Below are 25,758 nucleotides of genomic sequence, written 5' to 3'. Positions count from 1 at the left end.
ATAGTACTTGAAAGATTTATTCAACATTTTTTTCTCAGAGATTTCAGAGAGTATTTTAGGTCTCTTAAAAGCAATATTCATGCCAGGCACCATTGGCTCAACCTATAATCCCAGCTACTCAGGAGGCTGAGATTTGAGGATTGTGTTTCAAAACCAGCCTGGGCAGGAAAGTCCGTGAGATTTTATCTTGAATAAACTACCAGAAAACCGGAAGTGGTGCTGTGACACAAGTGGTAGAGTACTAGCCTTGAACTGAAGAGCTCAAGGACACAGCCCAGGCCCAGAGTTCAAGCCCCACGACAAACAACATCAACACAAAGAAAATCAGAATAAATCCTAAAAGGAAAAAAAATAGATTTTTTTCTTTATAATATTAAATCAATTAACTAATCCTTCCTTATTTAAACAGCTTGAACTATTTTAATTATAACAACAATGAAAACTAGTCTTTCATTCATTATGCCTATAAAACAGGTTAAACAAATGGATAAACCTTAAAAAACCCAACATATTTCTGGTTCTTCCAGTACTTCAAATGTGATTTTACTACTGGAAAAGAGTTTGAACTCAGGGTTGGTTAAAATCCCTTCACATAGAACAAGTATATATTATTTCAAAGTGCAGGAAAATGAAAGAAAGATAATGAGTTAATATTGAATAGCTAAATTATGTTATTGTAGATTATAAAACCATGTTGGTGATTCTATGAACATAATGGTGATAAACTCAATATTTGCAGCACAATCCACTCATTAAAATATAGGTCAGTATTTCCGATTATACTCAAAACTGTGCTTCAAAACAAAAAATATTAATTTCAAATAATAGCTGATAAGTTCTAGTATATCCCTATAAATAAACGATAGTTTCTTGAACAATCAACAGCATAGGTTGCTATGGAGTTTAGTGTAGTTCGAAAGTACAGAATTGGGAATCAGATAGGAGATGTGGTTTTCAGGTTGGATACATACGGTGCCAGGCCGAGGATATGGAATCCTTCCGTCAAACTGCACCCAGCGATGTTCCACACTCTCTTTATGCGCATATGGACCATTAAAAACAGCTCTGATATCAGCCATGTTAAATACACACACGGCAGATCCTTTGAAGATAGAACTGAAAGAAAGTCAGGTGATCACTCAGAGAACATTGGTTAAAAACATACCATAGCCAAGAACTACTAGGAAGAAAAAATCATTTAGAACGCTCTGATTGGCAGGTGCTTCCAGAAAACAAAACAAAACTATATATATATATATATATATATATATATATGTATATATGCAATATATATGTATATATACATGTGTATATATACACACACACATGCACACGCATGCCTGAAGGAGCATCTGGTCAATCAATCCTATTAGGTGATGAGTGAAGACTATGTAACAGGTAATTAGCCAGTTGAGCACATGAAGGTACCCAGAACCAAGCTGCTGGGTAAATTTCAGGAACTAAATGAAGTCTCATAGGACACTTCATCAGTAAGTAAAAATTATCTAGCAAAACTTAACAATAGTAAAGAATATAGAGAAAAAGCTATAAATATCTATCCATATCTTTTAAAATTTCATTTGACATTGTTATAGCATAATACTAGAAAAAAAACTTACTGTATGAAAAGTGACATTGGTTGTGTTTAAGACTAATTGTTTGATCTGTGACTAATAGTTATTTATCTGTTGGTTTAAACATAATGAACATTATATAATTCAGGTGCAAATGTGTTTGCAATGAATAATAAATTCAGTGTTGGGACTCAGGGCCTGGATTCTGTACCTGAGCTTTTTCTTTTTTTTTTTTCCACTCTACCATTTTTGAGCCACAGTTCCACTTCTGGCTTTCTGATGATTAATTGGAGATAAAAGTCTCATGGACTTTTCTGCCTGTGTTGGCTTTGAAGTATGATCCTAAGATCTTAGCATCCTAAGTAGCTAATATTACAGTTGTGAGCCCCTGGGCCCAGAAGTGAATTTATGCTTAAGTTTTGAAATCTAGTTTGTTTCTTTTTGAATTGAGCTTATTATCAGTCATAACTTCTTACCTGAAATTTAAGGTACACATAATTATTTAAAAGTAGAAAAGCTTCACAGGAATTCTATAATAGTTAAACATTCTTAACATGTATCTTTGTGTGTATGTGTCAAAATTAAAAGGCATTTTATTTGGGTGAAAAACTTTCAGGGATTCACATCCTTTAAAACGAGTTTATCTTTTATGATCTAAGAGACTGACTATCTCAACATTACACAATCATGCTAACTATTCGCTAGCACAAGGAACTCAATTATTTTTATTCTTAAATGACAACATCAAAAGTTAATGATAAACATGCAGCTCAGACGAAAGTAGCTGCTAGCCACGAAGTCAGTCATTTCCATAAAAATCGCATATGTGTCTGTGATATTTGAGGGAACAATGCATCATGCTTAATAGCATTGTCATTATTGAAGATTAATTATGTCTTCTCACTTGACAAAGGATGTGACATGAACGCCAGCCTTACCTCAGGCTTCAGGACAGCATTAAAAATAACACAACAAAGTATACCAGGAACAAAGAGTTGACTTGAAACTTCACACTCTGGGTGGGCAGAAATTTGATAGGAAAAAAACAAGGAGGAGAAGAAGAAGAAAAAGAAAAGGAACTATCTTGGGGCTACATTTCCCTGGCACATATCTGCATCTAATGTGTGGAACACACATTGACTTCAAAGAAAGCTGTGGGGATGGAAAGGTGCCAAGAAAACCAGTTCTGAGATACTAGGGTGACTACAGGCAATTGTTCTTGCAACCCTTTATACTCAGATATAAATTAACATAAAAAAGAATTTTAAAGTCACAGCTGCTTATGTAGCAGTTTATTCAGATCCTATGACTTACAATTAACCAAATACTGTTTTGTTTTCTGAAATATTCTGAACCAATAATTTCATTTTATGTTCAATGTATTGTATTGCAAACAAAATTAGGATCATGCTATGGATATAAGTTATAATTCACATACAAAATAATTTATTAATTTATTCAGAAAAAGACACTAGGACCATCTCATTCATAGCTAAGGAAGAAAATCCTCCATTTTCCCCCAGTACCAGTAGTGTTAATATATATGCATAAATGTCAAGACCTTCAGAAACCTGGAAAGTATTTCCAAGTATGTACACAGAAATATGTACAGGAACAAAGACTCTCTATGAACATACTCAAATGTAAGCTACTGAGTGAAACAAAATGAAGTTGCACAGACCACATCATTCTTGAGACGATATCTTCAAAAAGCTTTGTAGATGCTAGTACATCTTTAAAGTAGTAGTGAAATCACATTAACACGTACAAGACAGCTTTATGAAAGCAAAAGAGAAGACTGTGATGATTAAAATATAATAATGTATGCACATCTGAAATACCATTGTGAAACTCGTTGGTACAATTAATACACATAAAAGTAAGAAAAGCATCAAAAACGTTCTGTTGTGGGCTGTACCTATGAGAAGGGGATAAAGGCTAACAGAGAGGGTGAATGAATATTAATAATGTCAAAGTAATTCATTTGTGTGTAAAAAAATAGAATCTGTTGAAACTGATTTAAGGAGTGGGTAGGAGGTTATGGAAGAGTAATAAGGCAGTGAAGTTGATAGGCATTTAGCATACATGGAAGGGCGTGTCATGATGAAATCCCACCTTATGAAACTAATGCACACTAATAAAAATGTTACAAAGTAGCCTTATGCAGAAAAGAGACAAAAATACAGGATTAAAAATAACAGAAACACCTTTAGTCTTATTGTTACTATTAACTAGTACTACCCTTGGAACAGATAAGGCAAACATTCTTGGCTAAAACAGTAAAGCACTGAAGTTGTCAAAACACTCCTATCTTTCAGAGTAATGAGGAAGTACAGATAAGGTAGATTTTTATGTGATGAGATTTAAAACATCCTCTGCACCCCATCTCACGTTTTATTTGATCTTGTCAATAAGATCAATCATTTTATTCATGTGTTTTTTAATACTGCCTCTCTGGCTAGGAACCTTAGATATATACTGTGAATACTATTGTCATATGTCTTTTGTAGTGAACAGTTTTATCTGGGGATGAATAACAGATAGTCTTTTTTGTATGTGGTATGTATGGGTTCAGTGTAGTCATGGAAGCAGCATGTATAGGAGCAAAGACTTGGATACTACAAGAATAGAGAAAGAATGGCTAACTGATAATCAGTGTAGGGGCGAGTGGGATAGAATAAAAAGAACAAAGGGAAGTTTCAAAATGATGTCATAAAGCAACAAATGACAAGTTAAATGAAAAACAAATGTATGTTGTGCTACTAAAATGGAAGACACAAGCTGGGCACCAGTGGCTCACGCCTGTAATCTAGCTACTCAGGAGGCTGAGATCTGAGGATTGCAGTTCAAAGCCAGCCCAGGCAAAAAAGTCCGTGAGACTCTTATCTCCAATTAACCACCAGAAAACTGGAAATGACCCTGTGGCTCAAGTGGTAGAGCACTCGCCTTGAGCTGAAGAGACAGTGCCCAGGCCCGGAGTTCAAGGCCCACAACCAACAAAAAAAAAGGAAGACACAAAAAGAATATAAATCTGTTGATTTATATATCTACATAAATATACAAGTGTTTATATATATATATATATATATATATATATATATATATTCTCCAGAAAGATAAATCTTTTTGATGAACCTACCTGGTAGTGGTAAAAACTCCATACACAACAGGATTTCTTTCATCTCGCGTGGGGAGTAAATAGATGTCTTCTGTTAATGGGAAAAAACATGACACTTTATTTTTACACATTATATGTTTGCATTAAATAATATACTTCTGGTAGTCTAAGCAGCATATAAATGCATTATATATAGTATACCTTAAGAAATTAAAAGTTTTCTTGCTAGTTATGTGACATTGAGTTGAAAATTTAACCTCTTGGATATTTATTTCAGTTATTCATGAATAAGAGGATATAATGGATAATAACCTCTATGACTGTTTCCAACTAAGTATAAGTGATTGTGGGAACAAGAAAATGCAAGAATATTTTATCCTCTAGCACAAAAACACGTTTCTTGTGATGATATCAACTTAGTAATTAACTTATCTTTTTGTCAACAATATGAAAATAATTACACATGTAAATTATACACAAATGATATTTTCAAGGATTATTCAATATGTGAATGTGATCATACAAAACAGGAGGATCATCATGAACAGCAAATATACACTTTAATATAATAAGACAAAATACTAATGAAATAATTCAATGATGTAGTGACTTACATACACACCAGAAGGATTAAAGAAGGGGGAATGAACCCCAAGATAAGTACTCAATTGTTTGTTTTTTCTTTCATGCAATTGTTTCTAACATATTGATAAGATGATTTCTTTGTTGCTTTTATGTCCCTCCCCCACGGTATAACCCCTGCTTCCACTGTGTTTGATGTTGGTATAATTTGTGGAGGGGAAGGGAAAAAACAAATCATTTAACTAGGGACACAGGTGGACCCATTGCCACAATGAGATGTACAAGACCTTATGCCGAAAAATGAATCTTACAACTTTGCTGGGGGTGGGGAGGATCAGGTGGAGGGGGAGGGGGAGTATGGGAAGGGATGGGAAGGGGAAACAAAGAGGAGGCAACATTGCTTGATAAGAAATGTACTCGTTATCTTGCCCATGTAACTGTAACTCCTCTGTACGTTATTCTCACAATAAAAATAAAAAAATAAGTTTATTAAATAAAGCTGTCAATTTTATCTACAACTTAAAAACTCCTTTTAGAATTAGTTTTGGGAGAAATGAAGAGGAAACATTAGAGAATAATGTATTTTTATTGCTGAAGGACCAAATTCATAGGTTTCTCATAGACTCCAGCAGAGGGCATCAGTGCAGTAAGGAAACCAAGGTTTTCATGCCTGTATATTTGGCTCACAAAGAAGTAAAAGAAAGCAGGAGAGATACTTGGACTTTGAGACCATTAGTTTATATCTTTCTTTCACTTGCTGTGATATTGTTTCCTTCACAAACCTTTAGGATTCCTACAAATGAACCTCTTCGTTATCATGCTGGAGCTAACTGGTAGTAAAACTTTTCCAGGAAAGATAGAGTATGTGACTTACGAAGCTCATCAAAATGAGTATCTGCCCCATCTCTTCCAGGAATTGAGCATACCAATCTAGCCTTCAGGAAAGTTGTCCATTTGTTTATCAGGCTGCGTTGTCCTCCTACATCATTCTGAAAAATGGAAAATAAATATAAAAATAAAAATGTACCAATGGGTTCTATCACCATCTATAACTTTTTTACTGTTAACTGTCACTATTAGAGACAACACTATAATGGTATCATTACTTACAAAGGAACATAATTTGTGGATCTTTCTAGATTTCCAAGTGGTTTTTGAGTAATACATGTTATTCTCATGATTAAATGAATTTAATGTAAGTGGTTTAACTTTCTAAATTAGTATATGACTGCAAGACTACAATAATGAAAACAGGCTTGGAATCAAATCCAGTGCCTGCCAGTATTTTTGTTTCATGCCTAATAAAAGATGAATTCCCCAGGTTTTTCTTTACTTACTGGTAAAATATGATTAATGTCTTGAGATGTCATTATTTTGATAGCAATATTACTATTAATTATTAAACATAGTTTTAGGCAACTTGTATTCAATAACTTACTTGTATTTATATTATTTAAGATTCCTTGGTACAATTAATAAACACTAAAAAAAAAAGAATGCCAGGAAAGAAATCAGCTGTGGAGGAAGGATACCATAGATGAAGGAAGGACTAGGTTGCATGAGAATGAATATGATCCAAGTATTTGATTTGCATATACAACAAGAGAACAATGAAACCTGCTAAAGGTGTTTTAACAAGCAGGGAAAGAAGGAGTTAGGGCCATTGGCTATATTGTATGCTTGTGTGTGTGTATGTGTGTGTGTGTGTGTGTGTGTGTGTGTGTGTGTGTGTACGTATGTGTGTTAGTGATTACTGAGAGATATAAGAATCTTGTGGATTTTCCTGCTGAGGTCGGTTTTGAACCGTATCCTCAGATCTGAACCTCATAAATACTTAGGATTACAGACATGAGCCACTGGTTCCTTGCTTACTCTAGTTTTTTAATTTTTGTTTTAGGAGTTTTACATAATCTTTAGATTAATGAAATAAGCATGATTATACTATTCGAGATAATTCAACTTAAAAAGCTATATTTCCTATTTAAATATAAAGGTGTTCTTTTACACACTAATATGATTTTTAATTTACTTGAGTCAATGAGTTCTCCTGTGCCTACAATAAATAAAATGCAAGTAATTCATTAAATGATTGATCATTATATTTTAATTTTAAAGAATTATACTTGGAGTCATAATTCCCATTAATCTGTTTACATTTAAATATACATCAAGTAAAACTTTGCATTTTCATCCTATGACTTATTACATTCTGAAAAGATAGCTGACAAGACTCATGTTTGAACTATCTTTGTGCTTCTTTATTGTGGCACCAAAAATAGAAGAAAATAACAAATTGCTAATGTAAGCAAAAGAATTCTAAGCACATTAAAGTCGTCCTTTCTAATTTTACAACAAATGGAAGCAAGACAAAGAATAAGAGAGAAAGAGACAGAGAGGGGCAGGGGAAACAACATTCTCTAGGTTCCTTTAGTTTTAGCATTTGAGATCAGGTGGGAAGTGATGATGGGCCACCCAGAGTGAATTATTTATTACATGCTTTTTTTACAGTAAAAGCTCAATAAAATTTAATAATAATGATAATGTTCTTGATATGTTCTTTAGATATGTAACAAAAACCAATTCAAAAAGAATTTTGAAATATAAAGGCAATAATATTCAGGATATTATTTCATATATGACTGAAAATCTTTGCAGCTAATGAATAAATGATAAGATCTCAATTTTTACTGCCTTACATTCTTTATTTTTTTGTCAATCATGAGGCCTGAACTCTGGGACTTGGTGCTCTCTCTGAGCTCTTCAGCTCAAGGCTAGCACTCTTACCACTAGAGCCACAATGCCACTTCTGGCCTTTTCTGCTTATGTAGTCCTGAGGAATTGAACCCAGGGCCTCATGCATGTGAGGCAAGCACTCTACCATCGAGACACCTTCTCAGCCTATCTTATACTCTTAATCATTAAAATGTTCCAAATTATTATGAGCTTTTACAAGAATAAGTCTGAAGCTTGGTTCATGTGCACTATATATGTGTATTTGTATATACATATATATGTATATATCTTTTCACATACATGTAATATACACATAAATGCATATGTATATATACACAATAGAAACACAAATTTAAACACATCAATTGCTTAATCATACAAGCTAAAGAATATTTTTAACAGTAAAATTCACCAGTACAGTTTAGAATTGTTGACTTGTGATAATAAGACAATACACTAATAGCTCACAAGAAAATACACTAATTCTGGATGTCATTAGCCTATTTCCCATCAAGCTATTAATGAAAATATGTTTAACAGTAAGTTCAACAAAGACAGAAGACAGTATTGGTAAGTTTTTAGAAAAGAAGACAGAAAAGAGAAACTTCTCTGAAGAGGAAATAAGAATAGCCAATAGACACATGAACAAATGCTCAACTTTTCTAGCCATAAAAGAAATGCAAATCAAAACAACATTGAGATTCCACCTCACTCCAGTTAGAATGACTATAATCAAGAAATTTAATAACAATAGATGCTGGAGGGGATATGGCCAAAATGGAACCCTACTGCATTGTTGGTGGGAGTGTAAACTTGTTCAACCACTCTGGAAAGAAGTATGGAAGTTCCTCAAAATATTACACAAAGAGCTCCCCTATAGCAGCATTATTCACCATAGTTAAGATATGGAACCAACCCAGATGTCCCTCAGTAGATGAATAGATCAACGAACTTTACAACTTTGGTGGGGGGAGGGGGGGAAACGGGAAGGGGAAATAAAGGAGGAGGCAACAATGCTTGATAAGAAATGTACTCATTACCTTGCTCATGTAATTGTAACCCCTCTGTACAGTATTTTCACAACAAAAAAAGAAAATGTGATATATATATATATATATGCATACATATATATCACATATATATATACCACATATATATCACATTTCCATTATATATACATACATGTTGTATGTATATATAATGGAAATCTATGCTTCCATAAGAAAGAATAGCACCGCCCCATTTGTTAGGAAATGGAAAGACTTGGAAAAATCATATTAAGTGAAGCAAGCCAGACTCTAAGAAACATAGGTCCCATGGTTTCCCTTACTTGCAATAACTAGTATACATTTAGGATAATCTTATCAGATGAGCCAAAAAGCTTAAAAGCTATGTATATAATACCATATTAGATGATGGTAAGCAAAATGGAGCCCAAGATATGAACAAAAGAGGTTTTTCTATGTTGTTGTTGTTTTTAAGGTACTATGTGATTTTTTTGTTTCTTTTGTTCTTTTCCCTATGGTGTATTCTCTATTGTCACTGTACGTAATTTTGGTACCCTGCATCTTGTATATACATTTACCTAATTTAGGGAGGGGAAGGGGAATAACAAAATACTGAAACAGGGACACAAGATAACTCATTGTAACAATGATACTAACAAGACACCATGATGGAAATGATCTTTACAACTTGGTGTGGGAGAGTGGGGGGGGGGGGGGTGAATGGAAGGGAGAGTAAGAGAAAAACAATGTACTCATTAACTTACTCATATAACTGTAACCCCTCTGTACAGCATCTTTACAATAAAATAAAATTTAAAAAAACATTTTTTTATAAAAGAAAAGTAGACAGAGTCAAAAAGATTGTCCTCTCCTGAAATTTCTTCATTTTCAGGAAAAAAAAAACTCTCAAGCAAGACTGGATTTAAAACTAAGTTTATTGAGTGATAAGTGAGGTTATACTCACCAATGTAAAGACAAGTTTAGGCACTAGTTTCTAACCATTATGGGGAAAGATGATGGATAGAGCAAAAGATGATAGATGGGAGAAGCAGGACAAATTTACTTTAGATGATGATTGGGATCAATAATGGATCAAATAAACTATTTAATATTACTAAAAAATAAAGTAGTGAATATAAGTACATTGGGATAAAATCACTGGAAGCTTCATTACAAGGTCAAAGTACCTATATTTAAATATGTAATGAATTACTCAATAATATAGTAATTATGAAAAAGTAAAATAATCTTTCTTTTAAGAAAACCATAGTGTTTTCCATTTAATGACTATTTGATAACAAGCATGTCTGGAATTGCTCTGAATTTCCTATTTTGTATATGGTACTTGCATTTTTTCAGTATCATGGCTCAAGTATTCCAGTCAGTAATGGATAACTTTGGATTTCTGCAGATGTGAAGGCAGACTTATTTTGAAAATGTCTTATTTTTAATACTACTCCAAGATTATTTTATAAATATAAATCTAGATGCCAGAATAAATTGTCAAAATACTGATGTTTATGTTTCGTTTTATGTGTGTATGTGGCAGTGGTATGACTTGAATGCAAGGCCTGGGCTTTATCTCTAAGCTTTATTACTCAAAACTAGCACTCTACCAATTGAACCAAAGCTACAACTTGAGCTTTTTGATGATAAATTGGAGATAAGAATCTCATGGTCTTTCTTGCGGTAATCCTCAGCCCCCCTAAGTAACTAGGACTAGAGGTACGATTCACTGACAACTGGCTTCACATTTCTTTTAACCCAATGATCATTTCTGTATTAATGAGCAATAGAATTCCAGTGATAATATGTGTATTTGAAATTCTCAGAAAGGAATTTTTTTCACAGAACTTAAAAACAAAGGAAAAGTCATTGCTTTGCCTTTTCATAATCCTTGATTTATGTATTTTTAAAGTCACAGATTTTACCTTTGTGTGCTGTTAACATATCCTTAGTTGTAATAAGCAAAGCCTTAATAGTTTTCTTTCAATGTATTACTTTATATATGAATAATACTACTAATAATAGTATAATGAATAATACTAATAATAATGAATAGAGTAATGAATAATGGTAACAATAATAAAATAATGAATACTACCAATAATAAAATACTATTCTTTCTTTCTTTCTTTTGATAGTCAGTAAATATCTAAAAATAGTGTTGATTCACTATAGATATAGAAATATAACAGTGATCATTAATCAAATGCCACAGACTGTGTTCGATCTACTACTTTGTCCTCAAAAGAGTTGGTAAAATTATTTTGCTAAATGAATAATCATGTATTTGGGGCATTTGTTCAAGGACATTTATTTAAAAGAAGTAAACCCACTACTTTTTAATAAAAATGAGCAATCATATTCTTTTGGAACTCTTTTACTTAAACATGACAGTAAGTGTACTTTTTTTTCAAACATTTCCCCATTTTTAGTTGCAATTATCACCACAATAATGATGATCACCAGAAAATTCTAACCTACTAGTTCCAGATTTATCAGATAAGAAAGGAATGTACACTGTACCTGTATTTTTTTAGCCTGACAAATGGAAATTTTAATCCTTTTAGCAACATTATCTTTAAATGCCCTTCCAACCCACTCAGCAGCCTTCTCAGTTCTTCAAGTAGTAAAACATAAAAAACAAACAAAAAAAAATCCAGGTCAAAGATGAAAGCCACCTGCTGTCAGCAGGGAAAAGAAAACTTGGTCTTTTGGATAATAGCACTCAGCAATGGATTATAAGCAGTTAATGACTGGATAGTAATTCTTACAGACATCCAGAAGCATGACCTGGGATGGCAAAGTTCAATTCATAAGGAGTTGTATTTCTCCTGCAGGGAAGTGTCAGTTGGGCTGACTTTGTTGACTAGCTCTCAGTCCTGGGATTTGTTTGCAAATCTACACAATCTCCTCTCCCCATGCCCGGCCCCCACCAACTTTAAGCCCTGAAGAGGGCTGAAAGGGAGATAACCACTTTTGTACTAAATTGCCACTTCCTTGCTTATTTTTTTGTAAAGTTCTAAAGAACACAACTGTCTGGGCAGCACAATAGATTTATTATTGGGATGTCAGAATCAGCAGCTCTTAGTCACCAGTCACTTCTGTTTGTCTCCACTCTATTTATCACAGCCTCTTTGTTGTTGGGTTGCCCAAAGTCTTGACATCTACTCAGAGATGCAGATGAAAGAAACAAGGAAATTAAAGGTAAACAAGCCTGAACCATGCACTCAACCTGGGTGGTGAGCATGGGAGATGCCTGCCTTCTTTCTCTGCGTAGCTTTAGATATGTTTGTAGTATTTCTCAGTTTTAAAGTAACAAATATAATGAGAAAATGTAGTGACACTCATTCCTTTTGCTGTTGGTGGTACATTATGAATTGCTGTGATTCTCTAAGAGTACCTACTAATAGGTAGATGAATGAAATGGAGGCTCAGCTTCTCCTGGAAGCTTTTACTATCCCAGAAAATTAAAATCCTTATAAATCTTACACAGACATGTAAAGTAGCTAGAAGCTGTCACATGTCAACATTTATTGAGTGTGCCATTTGACCTTTGGGGCACAATGCAGGGTTCATCTCCTAAACATGGTGTTATCTGTGTATACCATCCTTTCCAAAGATCTCTCAGCAGTTTATAAATATTGTCATTTTCACCTATATATGGAAACAGAAGCTCTTGGACAATGCAATAATTGGCTTTAACTTCCTATACTCTTAAATCCTGAAGATTTAGTACAACTAATGAAATCTCCAAGACATCTGGGTACTCCGTGAACATTTTACGTTGTTAGAGAATTGTCACAATATTAGCTGATTTAAACTGAAGACTAACAGACTTTTCAAGTCAATAGTAACTGGAGACATCAATATCTTAAAAACTTCAAAAAGAAAAAAAATGATGCTGAAGTTAGAAGTTATAGAGCCTCCTTTGCTTAATAAGATAGTTTTTGCCTAATATTGTTTATTCTGTATTGTTTGTGGTATTTTTGAGACAGGATCTCACTATGTATCCCAGTTGACCTTGAACTCAGTATGTGGTACAGGCTAGTCTTGAACTCAAGAGGCTTCTGCTCCAGGCTTCCCAGTGCTGGATCTTTATTTTATCAGGCTGCAGGCAAAAAGCTGAGTTCTGTGAAACATTTCAAATGACATAATCTATGCATGCTTTGCTTCGCATGCCTGTCATTACATCATGTACTTATAGCGCTGTTATATTTCTATTAATCATTCACAGTCTTCATCTGATTTTTCATTCATAGTAAAATCTGTACCTTGTAGGTTTTAAGTAGTCTTGTGTCAAAATATGCTATCTAATAAACTAAAGACTGTCACTGTATTAGGAAACATGGGAGCTACAATCACAGTAGATGACATAGAGTCCAACTGACTTTTCTTTGGGCTGGCCTTAATATAGAGTGAGTTGTTTTTAGGGACAGAGTTTAGAAAGGTTCTTTGAAAGCTTACTATAAATAGTCAACACAGGAATGTATCAGTAATAATAGGGATTTAAAAAATATCCAAACTTAGGTGGTGAACTTGCAAGCTTAAATATATGACCCACATGTGGTAGAAACAAAGTAGTGAAACCTGGAAAAGGACCTAAGGGGTTCACACAAAAGAATTCTACAGATATTCAAGTATATAATTATACAGCAAAGAAGAGCTTAAATGAGGATGTGCCTATATCTTAAAAGAACTAGTGAAAATACTGAAGTTGTTTCTACCCAAATCCAAATGAGAAAATGTTATATATCCCTCCTTAGCCAAAGAAACATTCTTTTGCAATTTGCTGTTACTACTGAAAATTGAAGCAGAAAAGAAATAATAGTAAGATAATAATAGTACTCATCAAGAAAATTGCCTGGGGTTGTATTCACATAACACCTGGCAATAATCTTTTGGGAAGATGAAGAAGAAATGTGGGAACAGCTAGGTAACAAATAGTGTGTAAAAATGAACATGTAATTGCTTATCATATTGAGAAAGTGAAGTTACAGTAGACATTGTGTTTAAAATCAAAGAGAATTTTATGGCATCTGTCTTCTCTTTACTAGAATAAGAGTGATTAGCACTTGCTCTTCACTTTTTAAAAAAGATTTTAGTACCTTTTCTGTAACTTAAGAAATGTATTTCAGACAGTATGGCAGCTATGAATTAGGGTCCTTTATTTCACCTGCTAATAATACTTTGCTAGTAGAAGAAACAAAAATATGTAAGTATAAATATTTGAGACAAAGGATGGAAGAAAAAATTAGTGAACAAGCCAACTTAATGGCAAGTATTGAACATAGCAGATTCTATTGAATTGAATTTGTAGACAATTCCAAGGGATTTTTTTTCTTAAAGTAATATTCTATTATTTAGAGACAACTGTTTGTAATTTGCCACTGGAGCCTGATGAAGCAAATAGAATGGAGCACATGTTTTCCTAGATACTTCAAAAACTCTGGAAGATTATTAGCAATGCATAACTCGTCTAAATACTATACTAACAATCTTGTTTTCTAAATTATAGTAGACTAAATTAGGTAAGTCCACGTGTGTTTAACAGTCTTCTTTCAGATAGGATCAACATTTATTTTCTTTTATTTTAGTTTTAAAGCTACAGCAAACAGAATACATCCCTTCCTAAGAATTTCTTAGACAGGAAAACAGATGGAAGTGAGGAAAAAGCACATCTGTAACTCGTGGCACTAAATCTCTCATTTAGGTTGTAAGTGACACGCTAAAAGAAGCAGAAAACCCACAGCTTGGAGATCAATAAATACAGAAAGTGTCAACGGCCTAAAAACACAACTCTTCAAAGGCAGTCATTATCCAATAGAACTGTATAACAAAATAGACAACCCAAGTGGAATTGAAGGGGAAAAAAAGCTATTAATGAGACCCCCCAGGCAAGTTATGTGAAAGGACTATCCAAATTGAATTCCTGGCATGGACAAAAGGAAATACTGAAGAAGAAAAAAAGAGAGAGAGAACTGGCATAACCTGCAGCTGGAATCTGGAGTGAGCTAGCCTAAGTAAGCTAATGGACAATGCTTCCAAAAATGAATAGAATCCCAAAGTAATGCAAAACAGCCTTTAGGTAGAACTTTGCAAGCAAGCCTTGCTGAAAGGACTGGTGTTTCCACACATTTATCTGAGGCAAACACACACACACACACACACACACACACACACACACACACACACGCATTAAAACATCACACAGATATAAACACTGGTAAATTCAAAGTAAAAGTACACAAAAGAATTTATTTCTTTCCATTAGTCTCTTCAGTCAGAATTTTAATACCTTAACACAAAGATCTGGGTAGTTTATCGTTGACAAGAGAATTTCTCCAATGTTTAAGTTGTACCATGTAGTGCTTAGGTACACTGATAACTCAACAGGATCATATGGCTTGGGGTTTTAATAAGGACTTCAAAATCAACCAAGGATAAGCTCCATATTTTAAGTATAAAAAGATGACTAGTGTGACTAGAAAGTTCTGACCCTAGCTGAAGGGTAATCTATGAAGAAGTTGTTCTAACTAAGTACAATGATAAATTATGGAGTTTCATCACAGGTGAATCTTCAGATGAAGACATGTATCCTCCACAAGATATCATTGACTAAAAATGCCATGTAGAATTAAGTTGTGAATTAATTTTTCATTTTATGATGTTTCTCCATATCTGTATCTCTTGAAAAATATTTTCATTGATCAAATTCTACACTAAATTAAAGGAAAAATAAAAAAAAATAGTAATTCCCACCTGATAGATGATTTTTCTTTACAATAACTTTTAGTAACTAATATGTCACTATTCCCTAAATATTACAATCACTGTCACCAGCACCATTATTTCCTGTTCCTAAGCAAAGTTAAATTGGCCTGGTTCCAAAGTAGATGTGTCAGAGAGGCATGTTTGTGATCTTTGACATTTAATCCACTATAGATTAACCAAGTATTTGCATTCTCTATACTTAAATCTCCTATAATAAATGTACCTGCATTAAAAAGAAATCTACCTAAATCAGTATTGTTTTCAGTGTTTTGTTGAGTATCTGTTATATCTGAATTCATAGACTTTACCAAGTCATATATCTACTTGGTAAAATAGTCATGCAAGAGAAGTTTATTCACATTTTCTAGCATAGGATACTAAGACAGCAAGAAATAAAGCAAGATTATAGCTCACATCTTAATTAAAATAGAATGCATCATGCAGGCAAATGACATTGATAGCCTTACTGCTAATATCTGTTTATTTGTTCATTTATTTATTTGGCATTACCAGAGTTTGAACTTAAGACCTCACACTCTTGCTTGATTTTTTGATCAAGATCATGTTCTATCATTTGAACCATGCACCCATTCCTGCTTTTTGCTAGACTCAGTAAGGTATAGACAGCTTTTCATTTTCTCTAACATGACATCTTCCTTGGTGAGTCTTTTGTCATTGTTGTTGTTAATTATCAAACTCAATTTTATTCCTATAAATATTTGTAAAAAATGAAAAGCAAACAATATTTTATGGTGACATACAGAGGATAATAAAAAAACTGAACTGATATGTTCCAAATAATTTCAATAGAATTTTTATATGTGAAAATAATCATGTAACAAAAGTTACATTGAATTTTAAAATGATTATTAAAGTTGTTATTGTTTTATAGGGCATAACTTTTTTAAGATTCCAAATAATTATTTTTACTATTTTCAGTGAAATTTACACCCGAGAATACTCAATTTTTTTTTTGGGGGGGGGCGGTCTGGTCGTGGGGCCTGAACTCTGGGCCTGGGCGCTGTCCCTCAGCTCTTCAGCTCAAGGCTAGCGCTCTACCACTTGAGCCACAAAGCCACTTCTGGCTTTTTTCTTTTTGCTTATGTGGTGCTGAGGAATCGAACCCAGGGCCTCAGGCATGCAAGGCAAGCGCTCTACCACTGAGCCAACTTCCCAGCCCGAATACTCAATTTTTGTCACAATTTAATTCTAAATTTCTAGGGAAAATTCAGAAACATGGGGAGAAATGATTTTGTAATTAAGTTGCAAAGACAGCATTTAGAACCAAGAATATGAAGCATTTGATCAATGGATCATTTGTACCAGGAGTAGTTCTCAAGATAATACTCAATGAAAATAATTAAATGAAGAGATCTATTAGTCAATGAAGAATGCCTTTTAATTTTACAATAAATTAATCCATCATGTCTTCACTTTATCTCATAATTTCTTAGCTGTTAATACAGATTAAGAGTATGACAAAATCTTGATGTGTGGTCTAGGAGTTTCTGAGATGGGAAGATTCATTTACTACTTTTTTTTTTTTTTTTTTTGCTATTTCTACTTTGTAGGAGTGTGTTCAAAAGATTCTATGCTGATATTTAGGGTCAACATTATACTTTTAATATGTACATTTAATAGGATAAAAGCATTTTAACATAATTCCTTACCTTTTACTATTACACAGAGATAAAAATATTACTTTGTTATAAATAAACTTTTATCAAATATTTTAGATCTATGAAAACATCAACACTGAAATGATTCATAGGCAATGCCCTTGTTAACTATCTTCATCAGAAAGTGAGTCATGAAATGCATTTAATTGAATGTCAATCTTTTTTTGACATATTTAACTTAGCTCATTCATACACACATGTAAATGCACGGGAATGCTTTTTTAGGGTCAAATAGTGTTGATGTAAGGCATACCTCAATACACTAACACATAAAGACTAATCCAAGCAAAGCCCATTCATCCCAAAGCAAGAGGCTTCAAGAGAAATTACTGTAGATGCTTAGAAAGAATGAGGATGCTTTTTAGGGAATCTGTTGTGGGGCAGGGATAGGTGGGAGACAGAATTATTGCCTTGGACACCAGATAAAGAATGATCTGGGCTCACGGTTGGCCTCTTTCAAAAGCCATGTTTTCATTAGCACTTTAACTGCAATAATGGTGCATATTTCTATCCCGGGAAGTGTTCAGAAGCCTGAGGGCACAGGCTGAAACAAAAAGTGACAGAAGATGGAAGAAAATGAAAAGTTTGTATAAGACCAAAGAAAGCTTCCAACAGAGAGTATTTATTAACTCAACAGTGCTTGTCTTTAACAGCTGAGTTTGTGCTGAAGATGTCTGTCTGTGTAAGAAATGTTAGTTCAATAGAGAAAAATCCAGGCCAAAAATAATATACTGAAATCTAAAGCATGTTCCAGTAGCATTATTATTCTGTAAAGTTGTAGCCAATCAAATGAAACTTGGGATGGCACAAAATGTATTTCATAAAGTTTGATGGTTTCATATATGATTTATAGTAAAGGGCAGTACTGAAGATTAATTGCAATCCCCTTCAAATAAGTGCTTTGTAGTTTTGTCTATTTGTTTCAACCTGTATTTTTTTTTCTCAGAACTTAATCATGGTCTTAATTGTCAAGAATTTAAATATACACTAAAATATAATGATTTTAATACATTGATCAGTATATAATGTTTAGATAGATGTATGACTTAAAATACAGAATAAATTTCTGTTAGTTTTTAACTCACTCCAATATTTATATTAAGTTGCATTCAATAATTGTTTTCAAGTTTTAGCAAGAATTGGTTTAAGTATAACAGGATGAAACAGGAAGACATAGAATACAAAGAGAGAAGTATTTCCTGGTCCACAGGCAGGAAATGAGAGTCACACTCAAAAACAGCAGTTTGAATCTGCTGTCTATCCTTTTGAGCTGGAGGAATGCATACAGTCATATACTCTACTAACCTTTAATCATTAGAACTGTTGTTCTGGGTGACTATGATGCATGTTCTAAAACATGGAGATGAACCTGAGCTTTCCCCAAACCCCAGCGTAACAGGTGTTAGGAACGCCTTTTCGCGGACATGCTTCTCACTTTGCTGCCTCAACCCATTCACGAGAGTTTTCAGCTTCAGACCATTTCAAATGAGACAGAAGATGCAGACAGGCCTTCAAGTTATTCTTAATGCTAAGAAAAGATTATTTGTCATTGTATGAAAATATTCTAACCTCCACAGACAAGGACAACATGGTGATGATGATGAGAAGAAGTAATTACAGGCAAGAATGGACAGAAGACAACCCTCAAATGACAATATAGTCTCTGCCAACATGGGATAAGTCATTTCAGGGAAGCAGTTCAGGTGCTGTAAAACAAACTACAATATTTGAGAAATGCAAATCCCCCTCTTTTTTCAAGAAAAATAAATTTTCATTTCTCAGAGGTTACACCTATATGAGAGTATAAATCAATTCTATACTTTTAGGGTATAATGGGTATTAACTTTCATTTCAACATTGAATGGTTAATCAATTCCTGAATATATACATATACCTGAAGTAAAATAAATAAATGTATCTTGCCTTACAAACTCTTCCAACTCGAGAAAGGATCGTCTTATCAGAAGTACTGCCTTCTTGATATGATTCACGAAAGAAGAAATATATTTTGTCATCATCTGGATTATAGGTATCTGGTATAGGGAAAGTTCCAATAAATTTTGCTCCTGTTTGAAAAATAAAAGCTATAAATTAATTAAAAAAATCCAACTGCAATAGTACTAGTGAATTTAGGATGTGAAACTATTAAAAAATTAGAAACATAAACCTCCAGTCTAATATGGGAAGCAAGATGTGTAGACAAACTTGTGACCATGTAGAAAAACAGCACAGCAGAAAGAGGTTCAAAACAAGTTCTCAGGAATTCCAGAGAGCAGGTCAGAACAGGTCTGGCTAACACTCCCAATTGTTACAATTCCACTAAACCAGTCACAGGTCACATAACATAAAAGGATACTTTCTGAGAAATGCATTGATAGGTGATTTTATCATTATTGGAAAACATCACAGAACATAATTACATCAAGTAGGATGGCTATGACCATAAATAGTAGTATGGGAACCCACTATATGTTGTCCTTTGCTGGCAGAAATGCTAGGTGAACATTACGTTAAGGTCATCATATGAGTGTCAAATGCTATTTAAATATTATAGGAAGTCTTATCACATCTGGCAAGTCAATGATTTTCTATCTATTCACCTTACTTATGATGCAGTTACTGCTATATAACCATGATATCTTTTATAAAAGAACCTAGGAATAACTGTACATATATCTCAAAATATACTTATATTCAAAAGAGTTCCTCTATACTGTTCTTTGCTGTAATTTATTAGATTGCCCAATGGAATACAAATGAAAAACAGTAATAGTGCTTGGGCCATTTCCAATATGTGGTATGGAGTCACTCAATATGGTTTTATATCAATATTGGTCCAGAAATAATCATTTGACTAAGAGCAAAGAACCCAAATAAAAAGACTTAATAATTGAGGTAAGGACTTCAGTTAAGTAAAATGTATGGCATATTTTGAAGGAAGCACAGAAAAATAACTGTTTAAGAAAGAGAAATAAAAACAAAAAAGACAAAAATCAAAACTTAGAAAGGTAAATAAAAAAGATGAACAATGCCTTCTAAGGTTTTACTTAGAACTCTTGATTGACTCATTCCTAGGAGAAGTGAAAGTTATAACCTTGCATATAAATGCATAGCAACTGATCAAAAGGCCAACTATTAGAAAAGTTTCACAATAGCTATTTTCAATGTACAAAAGTTAATAGTGGGTTTCAAGTGTCATGAATTTCACCCATGATAATCCCGCCCCCTCTTGGGTCTCCAATCTCTTCCCTACTTCCATGAAAAATGTTAAGGGAAAGGACATGGGAATTTCTGTGTTAACCTCTTTTGTGTTTTTTTAGTGTTTCCTAACTCTTTGCTGGATCTCAAAACTTCATTGAAACATTTCTCCTCTGATAATCTCACTTTGGTATGGACCTAGAAGATTATATGACATTGATTTAAAAAAAACATGTAGGACCTTTCAGTTTTTCATCTTTTAATTAATTTTACATTGTCAAGCCTTTTTAAAACTTTCACTTGATTTTTTGTTGTTTTTGGTTTGCTTGTGTGTGTTTTGTTTCTCCCTCTCTAAACCCTCTTTCGGGTTGTTGATAAAAACTAAGCATTTGGTTTTAACCCCTGAGCAAAATAATACTATCTTTTTCATCTGCAAATGCACATTTATAAGTTTTTTTTTTTTTTTGGGTCTGGTCATGGGGCCTGAACTCTGGGCCTGGGCGCTGTCCCTCAGCTCTTCAGCTCAAGGCTAGCACTCTACCACTTGAGCCACAGCGCCACTTCCGGCTTTTTTCTTTTTGCTTTATGTGGTGCTGAGGAATCGAACCCAGGGCCTCCGGCATGCAAGGCAAGCGCTCTCCACTGAGCCATCTTCCCAGCCCATAAGTTTTTAACAATTAAGAACATTGTACATAAAGCTTTTTCTATAAATATGTATTTGATATTTCAACAAGTTAATTGAAAGGGGATCTTTTTGATTGTTAATATATGGAAGATCTAATAGGATCAAGTATTTTTAAATGAATAACTGACTCTTCAACTTTCATTGGAATTAATAAACACTTAACATAAAACAGGAGATGGCTAAGGAGAAAAACTTAACCTTGATATTCACAATACCTCCAAAAGAGATGACAACAATCAAAGAAGCAAAGGACAACCAAAGGAATATCCACAGGTACATGACCAGATATGGAAAATAATCCATACAGTGTTCTCAATGTATACATACTAAATCCAGTTCCACCAAACTAGGTGAAAATCTTTACTGTATTTATAATTATAAGTACAAAATTTAAAGAACTAACCTTGAAGTGAAACTTCTAAAAATCCAAACTTAATAGTCACTAAAGTAGAATACCATTCCATACACAGAGAAAAATCTTTGACCCACAATTCATAATTCAGATTCTGAATGGACAGGGCAAGTAAGGCTAAATCATAAAAATAAATTCTTAAGTAACTGTAATGGGATTAAAAAGGTCTAAAAAAACCATTCTGAAATTATAATAATGTAATTGGATCCCCTTATTTTGACAAATAGTTGAGTTTAAATTGTTCACTACCATAAACAGAATTATAGCATTTAAATATAATTTCAGTAGAGTTTACATAACATAGCATGATGACTTGTAATACTAATTTCCTATTTGATATATACAGTAACAGAAATAAATTTACAATGAAAAAATTAAATTGTGATGTATTTGTATAGTAGTGAAAGATTTACACAACCTTCCCTCTGAAGAAAATGGGCAGTCAGTGATTTAAAGCAGAAAAATGTCCCAAATAACAGGAACAACAATGTGAATGAAGACTCCCTTATAAAAGCAGTCTTTACACACTTAGAAAAAATTAATTACGCCAGGCCTGTAATCCAAGCTACTCAGGAGGCTGAGATCTGAGGGTCCCGGTTCAAAGCCAGCCCGGGCAGGAGAGAACGTGAGACTCCTATCTCCAATAAACCACCAGAAAACCGGAAGTGGCGCTGTAGCTCAAGTGGTAGAGCGCTCGCCTTGAGCTGAAGAGCTGAGGGACAGCGCCCAGGCCCAGAGTTCAAGTCCCACGACCAACAAAAAAAAAAAAATTAATTACATGAGATCATTTTTTACACCTTTTGAAAAAGAAAATAGGATTCAAAAAATGGAGCAAAGTCTTAAAGAAGTACAAGAAAATCAGGTAGCTTTTGTATATACTTCAGAAATTCATAGAGAGTGAAAATTATTGACTGTATATTACTATGTAGCATTGTATTTAATGGTCAAAAAGTAAGTATGCTCAAGTCTCCATTTTAGGAATTTTATTATTGTCTCAACAGAGAAAAATAGTATATAGATAGTTTTCCCAGTGATATTTCTTTTAACTGTAATGTAAGTATGTAATATACATCAAACATGGTTTTGTGTTTTGTCCAATCTGTGATGATTTTATTAAACTCTTAAGTGTTGGTTCTTTTGGACACTAATAAAATAAAATTTTTCAGGAAGGGAAAAGTGGAGATGTTTAAGCCAAATGTTTATTATATGATGAAATTTAATTGTGGAAAAAGTATCAAATAGTACTCTAGTCTCTGATTTAAATAACAAGCATACTTAGGAGCTAAAAATAAGCACAACTTTCAAGAATAGTTTCTTTCTTGCAGATTACACTGAGGTACTGTCTTAGAACACTGATGTTAGTGTTTTATGATAGAAACTCCTTCCTGACATGTTGCCAAATATGAGTAAAAATAGGGTATCATTAAATTACTGCATAGTGGTTGAATTAAACCATTTAAAAATCATATGAGTAGACACCTGGGCTTTATTATAGCACAGTCCCATTCTGTCCTTGGCATTGGAACACATGTCCTCAAAGGGGTGGAATTTGAAATCATGCATTTGTACAAATGAACTTCTAGCATGACATCATGAGGCACTGCCAAGTAAAAACATGGCAAACCCATGTCGCCTGCGAGACAAACCATTTTCATTTCTCCAAGAGCTTCTTCATCTGCATGAGTGCACTTACCCACTACTTAATAGATACCGATCTTCTGACTTCCTTTTATTTCTTCTTATAATATGTTTCCTATTTGTAAACTAATCTCCTTTCATGTGGGAAAATTAACAGACAACAGAACACTCATACACCAACTTCAAATTAACGCTGCCTCCATATGTTAAAATGAAAATCTAAAGCAAAAGTCTACTTCCTCAGTCCAATTTAGTTGTTTTTATTTTAAATTTAAATAGCTATGCATGGACAGTGTGTCGCATATTGGCCAGGGCAGCCTTAATTCAAGAGGCCTGTGTCCATAACTGCAGTATGACTGGAGCAGAATTAAGGCAGTAAAGACTTCTATTCTCAAAATGGCTAAAAAGAGGCAGTCCACCTTCCAGGCACAGGAGATCCCTATCTCTTCTCAGAAGCCTGGCATCAACATAGACAGGCTGGGCATGTCAGTTTGGACACCAGGGCACATCTTGACTTCATGCTTCATCTCTACTGGTAAAATATGGTTGTGAAATATAATTTCTAAGCTAGCATTCATTCTCCCAAATCAGCAAAACTCATCTGTATTCTTTCTCCTCATACCTGTAATGCTAGCCAGATGAACCCAGAGGACCATGGGCCATGTAGCTGTTTCTCAAAAAAGGAAGACAGAAAGTCTCCTGGAGGAAACTAGTCCATCAGGTTTCTCCTCATTATAAGAATCTTATGTAGTGTCAATCATTCCTTTTCTTCCTCTGCTCTTCCCAAGAAACATCTGACTTGCTTGACACACTTCTACAAGTGACCAGAATGCCTAAGCCCTTTCCACTGCTCTCTCTTTTTGTCCTAGACTTTGGTGCCAGACCCAAAGTCAGGGTTTGCTGTAGGTCAAACGATTATGGACCTTGTTTCTAGCAAGGCTGCAAGAGCAGGAGATGGATATGCAGTCAAAGCAGCAGAATCTGGTTTGCTCGACTCTATGTCTGGACCAGAATGCAAGGTCCAAAGCTGAACATGCTCACCTAGCTGTTTAACATGAACTACTTTCTTCTAATATATTTCCAGGGTGAAGCACCATTAGTGATGTTTTCAAGATTATAATTGCAAACAAAACAGCACTCTCAATGTAGCTGAGACATTGCTTAATACAGGTGTCATATAGAATTAAATCACGAAGGGAGAGAGAAATAAGATATAGGGAGATCAGTGTGTAAGCAATGAATTTAGAACAACATCCCAGGAACAAGGCACTAAGGTCCTCTAGGAAAGTTGGGACCATGAAAACAGCAAGATCAGTAGGTATTTTGAAGGAAGTAGACACTTGGTGGTAGATTTAGATAAAGAAGATAAAACAGATGAAAGAAAGAATCATATATACCCCAGGGTAAATGGGTGGGTGAAGTCAAGTTTTGGGTGACAGAAATGAAAGGATACAAATCAGGGAACATGCCTGGTGTTGTTGTCTCTAACCTGTACTTCTAGCTATACAGGAGGCTGAGAAGATGGTTTGAAGCTAGCCCAGGCAGAACTGGCTATAAGATTTCAGCTCTTAAAAAAAGGCAAAATAAGCAGGACTGTTTGTCTCAAGTGATAAAGTACCACCTGAGTATGTATGTCAAATCATTGAGAGACACTGAGTTCAAGCCCCAGTACCATCAAACTAACAAAGCAACCACTGACCCCCAAATAGGAAACTGTATTGAAGGGAATGTAAGCGAAGTAAAACAAGATTTTAAATGGAACACATTGTTTTTAGTTCCAATTAAGGTAAAATCATTTTAAAAACCAACGTAGGAGATCAATCCAAGTAAGGTTTTGGTCAGGGGGCTTGAATGGACCTGGGCCCTGGTCCTTTCACTCTCCAGCTGGAGGTGAGTGCTCGGCCACTTGAGCCACAGTGCAACTCCAAGTTTTATAGTGGTTAATTAGACTTTCCTGCTGGGGCTGGCTTTGAACAGTGATCCTCAGATCTCTGCCTCCTGAGTAGCTAGGATTACAAGCATGAGCCACCGGCGCTGGCTCCACTAAAGTTTTAAGATTTTTATTTTTATATCAAACAATCATTCTTCTTGAATCTGAGATGATATGTACTCCATCAGAATTAGCCCCTCCTCTCTCTCTCTCTCTCTCCTCTCTCCCTTATCCCTCTACTTCGTTTTGTTGGTTTTGTTTTGCTTTTGTATTTTTGTTCTTTGATACAGTAAATTGAACCCAGGACCACATGGCTTATGCTAAACAAATACTTTGCCAACCATATGGATGCTAGACATATGGACACCCTTGCTTCTGTTTCCCAAGGAGCTGTGATTATAGAGTTCTCCCATCCAGCCCAAACA

The 25,758-nt window shown here is 34.2% G+C and overlaps 1 protein-coding gene across 1 annotated transcript in view; it reads right to left on the bottom strand.

Moving 5' to 3' along the window:
* Window positions 1-25,758, bottom strand: part of Sema3d (semaphorin 3D) — a 173,791-nt gene that overhangs the window by 34,974 nt on the left and 113,059 nt on the right. Inside the window, exons 8-11 of the mRNA XM_042684634.1 lie at window positions 19,394-19,536; window positions 6,149-6,263; window positions 4,714-4,783; window positions 972-1,116 (exon numbers count right to left, since the gene is read on the bottom strand). Coding sequence (XP_042540568.1) covers window positions 972-1,116; window positions 4,714-4,783; window positions 6,149-6,263; window positions 19,394-19,536 — 473 coding nt within the window. The remainder of the gene's footprint in view (window positions 1-971; window positions 1,117-4,713; window positions 4,784-6,148; window positions 6,264-19,393; window positions 19,537-25,758) is intronic.

This window comes from Dipodomys spectabilis, unplaced genomic scaffold, assembly GCF_019054845.1.
Source record: "Dipodomys spectabilis isolate Male_0828 unplaced genomic scaffold, ASM1905484v1 ptg000089l, whole genome shotgun sequence".
Lineage (NCBI taxonomy): Eukaryota > Metazoa > Chordata > Mammalia > Rodentia > Heteromyidae > Dipodomys > Dipodomys spectabilis.
This window is presented reverse-complemented; position numbering and strand designations above follow the sequence as displayed.